General features: G+C 51.5%; 1 protein-coding gene across 2 annotated transcripts; it reads left to right on the top strand.

Annotated features, from left to right (window-relative positions):
- The first annotated feature begins 5467 nt into the window (after positions 1–5467).
- On the top strand, positions 5468–8263 carry LOC311515655 (uncharacterized protein). 2 transcript variants are annotated; one of them, XM_084618888.1, is made up of 2 exons: positions 5468–5557; positions 5960–8263. In XM_084618888.1, the coding sequence occupies exon 2, from the start codon at positions 6060–6062 to the stop codon at positions 7254–7256; it is 1197 nt and encodes a 398-aa protein (XP_084475014.1). In that variant the 5' UTR covers positions 5468–5557; positions 5960–6059; the 3' UTR covers positions 7257–8263. The 2 variants fall into 2 exon arrangements, with proteins under 2 accessions (XP_084475014.1, XP_084475013.1); XM_084618887.1 differs by having other exon boundaries at positions 5469–5557; positions 5957–8263.
- Positions 8264–9061: the final 798 nt, after the last annotated feature.

The following is a 9061-nucleotide window of genomic DNA, read 5'->3' as shown; positions in this document are numbered from 1 at the left end:
GTGAGTTGTTGCTGGCATTAATCTCAGACCTGGCCTACATTACAGTTAGGTCGGCATAAGGCAGCCTACATTGACCTAACTCTGTAAGCATCTACGCTAAAATGTCGCTCCCACCGATGTAACTTGCTCACTACATTGACGTAATAACTCCATCTCCGCGAGCAGCGTAGCACTTAGGTTGATGTAGTTAGGATGATGCAGTGTCAGTGTATGGTTACCTGCTTTAACTGTGTGTTGCTTACATCAACTGTTGCTGCCTTTCATAAATCATCCCACAATGCCCCACGCTGGCAGTTAAATCAGTGCAAGCATTCCTGGTGAGGACACACACCACCGACACAGAGGCATAGTGTGGACGCATAAAAACCGATTCAATTGGCTATATGTCGAGGTAACTTGGGTTGACTAGTGTAGACTTGCCCTCACTTATAACATCGGTATCCCATATTGTAAGGTTGCATTGTGAGCCTCTGTGACAGTAAATTACCAGGCAGGAGAGAGACATTAACTAGTGTGAAGTGCAGAGCTCCAAGAGATGGTGTTATGCCCTGCCCAACACAAAAGGTCCATCGACACAGATGGACTATTGTGGGCTGATAAAGAAGACAAAGGACTGTGTTCTGCTTGCCCCCATGAAGATGAGTCATGCAAGTGGATTCCTCCCACCTGCTGAGTTTGCATCTCAGAGTACATGGCAGGATGCGGATAACACCCCCAAACAAAAGGAACAAGGTATCTCTATGCTGCTTTGGGGAGGAGGGGTCGGCGGGGGGGGGGGGGGGAGAAGATGCAAGGGTTTCATAGAATCATAGAATGGGAAGGGACCTTGAGAGGTCATCTAGTTCAGTCCCCTGCACTCATTGCAGGACTAAGTATTATCTAGACCATCCCTGACAGGTGTTTGTCCAACCTGCTCTTAAAAATCCCCAATGATGGAGATTCCACAACCTCCCTGGGCAATTTATTCCAGTGCTTAACCACTCTGACAGGAAGTTTTTCCTAATGTCCAATCTAAACTGCCCTTGCTGCAATTTAAGCCCATTGCTTCTTGTCCTGTCCTCAGAAGTTAAGAAGAACAATTTTTCTCCCTCCTCCTTGTAACAACCTTTTATGTACTTGAAAACTGTTATCATGTTCCCTCTTAGTCTTCTCGTCTCCAGACTAAACAAACCCAGTTTTTACAATCTTCCCTAAGAGGTCATGTTTTCTAGACCTTTCATCATTTTTGTTGCTCTTCTCTGGACTTTCTCCAATTTGTCCACGTCTTTCCTGAAATGTGATGCCCAGAACTGGATACAATACTCCAGTTGAGGCCTAATCAGTGAGGAGGAGAGTGGAAGAATTACTTCTCGTGTCCTGCTTACAATACTCCTGCTAATACATCCCAGAATTATGTTTGTTTTTTTTGCAACAGAGTTAAACTGTTGACTCATATTTCGTTTGTGATCCACTATGACCCCCAGATCCCTTTCTGCAGTACTCCTTCCTAGGCAGTCATTTCCCATTTTCTATGTGAGTGTGATATTCCCCTCTGGTGTTGTCTGGACTGGTGATCTGCTAGGTCACTCCAAGCTTTGACTCTGGGAGCCAGCGTTACCCGCTCTGCTGTGAGAACCCCCACTCCTGGGCTGTTCATGCACAGCCTCTGGCATGTAAGCTGCTCCTTGGATTGTGTAACCGAATGACACTAGCCAATACCTCCGGTCCCAGACCCAAACCATCTTGCAGTGTCCAGTAATGCCCACTGGACACTGCAAGCTTATATAAGTTTGTCAAATTAACAAAGAAATTGATATGCACCAGGCTTGTTATCCCAAGGGGAGTCTCTGTCACGCTTCAAACCAAACGCACTGCTTCAGGTAGAATAAACAAACAGATTTATTAACTACAAAGATAGATTTTAGGTGATTATAAGTCAAAACGTAAGTCAGATTTGGTCAAATGAAATAAAAGCAAACCGCATTCTAAGCTGATCTTAACACTTTCAATGTCCTTACAAACTTAGATACTTCTCACCACAGGCTGGCTGGTTGCTCTTCAGCCAGGCTCTCCCCTTTGATCAGCGCTTCAGTGGCTTGGTGTGGTGTCTGTAGATGTAAGTGGAAGAGAGAGAGCATGGCATATGTCTCTCCCTTTTATCATGTCCTTTCTTCCCTCTTGGCTATACCACCCCCCTTCAGAGGCAGGTAAGCATTACCTCATCGCAGTTCCAAACTGACCAAAGGAAGGGAGGTGACTCCCTTGAGACTCTAACAGATTCTTTTGTTGCTGCCTAGGCCAGTGCCCTTTGTTCCTGTGAGGCTGGGCTGGGTTTGTTCCATACCTTCCCTGATGAGGTTGTCACGGAGTCCCCGGGCGATGCTCTGGAACTGCTCCCTATGAAGCCAGTCAGGACTCTGGAGAAGTCTCCTGTCTGTGAGCAGACTGTCTTCAGGACACACAGCTGACACAACTTCCACCTTCCTGGGTCTGACCTTGGAGCATTCAGCATCCTCTGCCCCTCCATGTGCTTCCCACAGCGAGTCCGCCCAGGCGGGGTCCTGGGGAAGCCAGAGGGTCCTGCACCCCAACTGTGCAGTCAGACGTGACTCTCAGCCAGCCGGTAAAACAGAAGGTTTATTAGACGACAGGAACATGGTCTAACACAGAGCTTGTAGGTGCGGAGAACAGGACCCCTCAGCTGGGTCCATTTTGGGGGGCAGTGAGCCAGACAACCACATCTGCACTTCACTCCATGTCCCTGCCAGCCCCCAACTGAAACTCTCTCCAGCTCCTCCTCCTCTGGGCTTTATCCCTTTCCCGGGCCAGGAGGTCACCTGATCTCTTTGTCTCCAACCCTTTAGCTCTCACCTTGCGGGGGGAAGGGCAAGGCCATCAGTTGCCAGGAAACAGGGTGTCGGCCATTCTCTGTGTCCAGACCCCTGCACACACCTGCCCTCTAGGGCTCTGCAACGATCATACACCCTTATCCCCCCACCAAGAGACTTAAGAACTGCCTAGGGGAAACTGAGGTACCCTCACGCTATTCAGAGGAAACATTAAGAACAGTCCCGCTTCGTCACAGAGGTGTGAACTGCCTGTCTGCCCTTGGAGAGTTTTTTCCTGGGCTTATTTTAAGCCATGAGGATACAGTTTCAGCCTCATAACTATATATATGAAATTATAACGTATAACATTACTGTAACAACAATGCTCAGTGCACCATGAGCAACATGACAAACTTTGAATTGGATACCACAGAATCATTTTATAAAGATGAACATAGGGGGTGCAGGGTGTTCCTTCGAGGTACAGAGCGTCACAGTGTGCATCTGATTGTTCCTTCCTAAGTGGAGCGCTTTGCATTTGTCCTTATTGAATTTCATCCTATTTACTTCAGACCGTTTCTCCAGTTTGTCCAGATCATTTTGAATTTTAATCTTACCCTCCAAAGCACTTGCAACCCCTCCCAGCTTAGTATCATCTGCAAACTTTATACGTGTACTCTCTATGCCATTATCTAAATCATTGCTGAAGATATTGAAAAGAACCAGACCCAGAACTGATCCCTGCGGTACCCCACTTGTTGTGCCCTTCCAGCATGACTGTGAACCACTGATAACACCTCTCTGGGAAGGATTTTCCAACCAGTTATGCACCCACCTTGTAGTAGCTCCATCTAGGTTGCATTTCCCTAGTTTGTTGATGAGGTCATGCAAGACAGTATCAAAAGCCTTACTAAAGTCAAGATACACTACATCTACCGCTTCCCCCCCCCCCACACATCCACAAGGCTTGTTACCCTGTCAAAGAAAGCTGTCAGGTTGGTTTGACACGATTTGTTCTTCACAAACAAGAGATTTCCCAGCGGCTCAGCCTGGGCTAGCCCTAAAGGACGTACAATACTTGCTTATTATAGAAGCTTCTATTAACTTTTGAAGTTTAAGTTTGTAGCAAATTTGTGTATCTATTGTTACCTGCTTTAACCTTGTAAATAACGCTCTAATTTCCTTTTCTTATTTAATAAATCTTTATACAGATTTTTATAGGATTGGCTACGAGCGTTGTCTTTGGTGTGAGACCTAGGGTGCAATTGACCTGGGGTAAATGACTGATCCTTTGGGATTGGGAGTAACCTGAATATTGCTGTGATTCTTGGTGTAAGAGACCATCTATCACAAAGGTAGGCTCACCAGGGTGGTGCAATAGATCGGAGTATCCAACAGGACTGTCTGTGACTCCATGGTAAGGCTGTTATAGTGTCTGAGGAGTTCACACTTGATAACTGGTTGGTGAAATCCAAGTATAGAATTCACAATCAATGTGGGGTTTTTGCCCTGGTTCCTAACAGTCTGCCCTGAGGTAGGGTCTCATGCTCTTGAGTCACTGCAGGCAGCGTTACAAGGACACCTGGGTTCTACTCCCATTTCTAGATGTCAAGGTGGTCTCATGTTTGGAACCCAGTCTTAAGAGTCAGGACTCCAGGCTTCAATCCGTAGCTCATTCCCTGACTTGCTGAGCCTTCAGGTAAAGTGCCTCCACTTTATGTGCCTCAGTTTCCCCATGGGGTTAATGATACTGACCAACTTCCCAGTGGAGTTATAAATGCTTGATTCATGACTTGGAGACCCTCCGCTTGGAGGAAGCACAGGCTTATTATAGGTGGCATCTGTTCTCATCCGAGCCACTAAGGGCTGGTTGGTATGCAGCACGTTACTGCAGTTCCGGTCTCAGGGAATTCCTCAGCCCCATTCCAAAGGAGAGGACATTTTGCCCCGATACATACAGGGTGAAATTTAGAACTCTTAAGCGGGGTGCTGGTGTGAGTAGTAACGAATATGTCGACAGGGTGAACGACCTAATGGGAAAGTGGGTGAGGCTACGTACTGGCTCTTGCCCTCCTGGTGTACTCTCACCTCTGCCTGCACCCCAGCCCCTGCCCTGTGAGAATGAGCCATGGGGAGGGAGTGAGGGGAGATGGAGTGAGCGGGGGCGGGGCCTCAGATAAGGGGTGGGGCATTAAGGAAGGGGCGGTGCATGGGTGGGGCCTCAGAGAAGGGGTGGGGCATTAAGGAAGGGGCGGTGTATAGGTGCAGCCTCAGAGAAGGGGCGGGATCTCAGAGAAGGGGCGGGGCCTCAGAGAAGGGGCGGGGCATTAAGGAAGGGGCGGTGCATGGGTGGGGCCTCAGAGAAGGGGCGGGGTAGGGTGTTCGGTTTTCTGCAATTAGAAAGTTGGCGACCCTCCGTGGCCTTGCAGGGGGGGGGCGGCGGGGAGCTCGGGGCCCAGCCGTGGGGGACCCTGGGGATGCGCCTTGCGGAGTGGGGGGGGGGGCATTGACCCGCCCCGGGGAACTTGACTCCCTCTGCTAGGGGCGGGCGGTGCCGGGGCCCGCCAGCAGGGGGCGAGGGGCGCGCCGGAGGGACGCTCTGGCCTCACCTCTCCGCTGCTCCGGCCCCTGTCGCTATTTGATGACGTCTACAGGGAGCGCGCCGCTGTGTGGGCTGGGCACCCGGAAGAGCCCGTAACAATGCGGGCAGCGAGGGGAGGGGCCGTTCAGAGCCTGGGGCGGGGGAGCAGGTATGTGGGAGGGGGTCAGGGCTGTACGAGGGGCGGATATGGGGCTGCTCTGGGGGAGGGGCTGCTCTGGGAGGCTGGGGGAGGGGGAGGGGCTGCTCTGGGAGGCTGGGGGAAGGGCTCTGCCGGGGGGGGGGGCAGAAAGCAGTACTGCCAGAGGGGGGGTGGAGAGGTCGGTCGGTCCGAAGCGGGCAAGCTGGGGAGGTAGGGTTGGGGGAGGGGGATGGGTAGCAATCCAGAGAGGAAGGTGGAAGACAACAGGGAGGCCATGCCCCCCCCCCCCCCGATCCCAGAGCGATTGAGCCATCTGGCTGCAGGGCACCGGGTGCTGTGAAGTTTGGAGGGGGGGTTTGATGGGGGTTTCTGGTCCGTCCTGTGTAACAGGGTGTCGTGCTCTCTCAGCAGGACTCAGCCAGCCACGCCTCCCTCGGACGTGCCTAGTTGAGCATCATTGCCACTGACCTTCTGCCTTGGGTGGGGCCTGGGTTGTGGCTGGCTGGGCACGATGCCTCGGAAAAGGAAACATTGTCAGCGTGCGGCCCCCCCTCAGCTGGCTGCGGTCACTGCCACGGGAACCCCGGTCGTGGCCAGGGCGGGCTCAGGGTGCCGCATGCAGCTGAGTCGCAGGACTAGGAGTCCAGCCTACTTTCCCTTCAGCTTCCTGCCAGTGGACTGTCAGCTCCATGTCTTCTCTTTCCTTTCCGAGGTGGAGAAGTGCACAGCTGCCCTGGTTTGTGAAGCCTGGAGCAAGCTGATCCGCACCCCCAGGCTCTGGAGGGTGGCTGACTTCATGAGACTGGGGGCCTTCCAGTCAGGCATGGATTTGGTGCTGGTTTCTGCCAGAGAATTTGAGAGATGGAAAGAGTGGGTCCACCAGTATGCCTATCACCTGAGCTCTCGCAGTGCTAGCCTGTTAGTCCTCAGGGCCAGCTTTGATTTGGGTGACCAGAAGACCAAATGGGCTGACTTCCTTTCACGCTTCTTGGACACTGTCCACTGTGGGGAGCTGCAGGAGCTGGAGCTCAACTGGACCTTGACTCACTTGGAACCCCCAGACTTCTACCCGCCAGGCACCTGCAGTATGACTCAGGTCAGCCTGACCAAAATGGACCAGATCAGCAACTTCCAGACCCTTCTGGAGAAGTTTATCCAGAGATCTCCAAAGCTCACCAGGATGAAGCTGCCCTTTGACTGGTCTGCATACTCAGTTGCCATGCTGACCCAGTTCCAGCAGCTTCACACCTTAGAGTTGAAATACTTCTGGAGCTTCAAAGGGGTTTGCCCAGAGATCATGCAAGATCTCACCAAAGCCCTACCCAACCTCAAAACTCTCATCCTTCATGTGCTGGTGCCAGTCAAAGACTTGGGCATCTCCTATTCTCTGGAATCCAGATCCCTGGAGTACTTGGACGTGTCCCAGAGCCGTGGCCTGGTGTTCTGTCACCTCGACCTGCCCTCCCTGAGAGTGCTGAGGATCAAGAAGACGGTTCGGGGCATCATCCTGAACCGGAGGACGAGGCTGTCTCTTCAGAGCCGCTGGTCCTGTCTGTACAGCCTGTTACGGAGTGGCACGCCCAACCTTCGGGTGTTCAACAACCAGGTGTTGCTGCCGCACTGGCGGGAGCAGACATACAAGGAGCTGAATGCCTTGCTGCTGCAATCATGCTACTGTGTTCAGCACTCGGACACGTGGTTACTGTAAAGACTGATGGTGAAGGGAACAGAAAGGAGAACCTGGATTCTCTCGTATCTAATGGTGTCAGTGGAGGGGGTGTATAGCATGAAGAGACTATGTGTTGCCTTGGGAGGGACCAGGTGGCCTATGTGTCTCTGGGCCTAGCATTTGTCAGGTTTCAGGAGAGGCTACATCTGGGCCCAGAGTTTGCTCAAAATGGGAGGCTGACTGAGGGATGTTTAGAGAGAAGGACACTCTGTTTCCCTTCTACCAAGACAGAGTAAATGTTCTGTTCCCCACAGCTGGTCTCTGCTTTTCATTTATAAGTGCACTTTATGGCCCATAAGTGATGGCCTGTGCTCCTTACGTAACAGGAAGGGCTCTGAGTGCTGCACACAGTAAAATCACAGAGCTGCAGCCAGACACGGGTGCCCTGGTTGTCTAAATGCGCTGATGCAGAAGTGAAGGTAGAATTTGTAACCTTTTGAGCTCAGACCCCCATGAACCTCTGTCTGACACAGTCACAGGGTAGTTCCATGCTCTTAGCTAGACAGTGTTATCAGCTGGTTACAGCAGGGGAGTTGGGTTTCCTGGGTTCTTTTCCAGTCACTGTCATTAATTTTGGACATATTACTTAGACTCATTTTCAAAAGCAGCCTCTAATTTTGGGTGCCTGACTCGAGCTATCGTGCAAGTTGTGGGAGCGCAGCAGCTCTGCAAATCAGGACCAAGGGGTCTCGAGTTAGGAACCTCAGGGTCCCATCTTTAAAATGGGAATAAGCCAAACTTGCCTCTCTAGGAAGATGGTGAGGCCTTTAGACCCTTGGACTTCGGTGCTGCCAAAATGTAAAGTAGTATTAGATCGTGGAGGAACATGGATGTGTGCCATTTCCCAGCCAGCAGAAGGCACCCTTTACTTTGTTATGCCGATACATAACCTGACTGATTCTTCAGACATATCCATTCCCAGACGGTTTCTCTGATGCTGGTGGCCAAGTGCTGAGTTGACCCTAATAAAGATAAAAAGAGCCGCATCTCTGTCAGTCTGTTCTAACTCTGCACTGGGCCAGGAATTCTTACTAATGGTTGGATCTGTTTCGTAGTAGCCTCCTCCTACCCTGGAGGGAGCATATGTGTAATCCTGGCTTTGTAGCGGTGATGCTCCTTGTGGGACATGGTGTGGAAGACGACATGGCTTTGTGCTGGGGTCTGTTTCATAGGCTGTGGTGAGGGGGCAGATCCAGAGTTATTTCAGACTGCACAAGTGGCTGGGGAAGAGGGAGCTTCGTTGTCAAATGCTGGCAGGGGTGATTCCCATGTGTGGTCTCCGCTGCTGTTGATTCTCTTTCCCTCAGGAGGCTTGAGCCAAAAGCCGCGGGTAGCCTCTGGCGCAACTGACCCAAGTAAGGGTTTGTCCAACACCTAGCACACCTAGGTCCATGACTAGGGCTCCTAGGCACTACAGTTAGACAACTAAATAATCAGGGTCCTACCCCACATCTGTTTGTAGCTTCAGTCAAATGAGTGGGGCCCTCCTGTGTCTCCTGCCACTTTCTGATGCCTGAAAATGTGCTTTGCTTTTCCTGTCGCTCCCTCTCTCACAGCCCTCCCTGCCACAAGCCCTAAGAGCATTTCATGTTCACCTCCAGGAGCTCTGCTTGTCTCTGTGCCAGCAGTGCTGATCGCGATTGCAATCTCCATCCCCACAGTGGGTCCGTGAGGATGGTAGGGAGCACAGCAACACTGGCTGCCAGGAACACGTTACTCCTCTCCTCTGCTCATGATGCTGGCTTCCCCAAGAACATCGAATCAGGTTCAAGGTCTTGGTCCTC

This window comes from Lepidochelys olivacea, assembly GCF_965140295.1.
Source record: "Lepidochelys olivacea isolate rLepOli2 genome assembly, chromosome: 2".
Taxonomy (NCBI): domain Eukaryota; kingdom Metazoa; phylum Chordata; order Testudines; family Cheloniidae; genus Lepidochelys; species Lepidochelys olivacea.
The sequence above is the reverse complement of the archived record's forward strand: the minus strand, read 5'-3'. Positions and strand labels throughout refer to the sequence as shown.

What these genes read in the sequence shown, in the direction of transcription:
- LOC311515655 (XM_084618888.1), top strand. Translation starts at nt 6,060, where the DNA reads ATGCCTCGGAAAAGGAAACATTGTCAGCGTGCGGCCCCCCCTCAGCTG.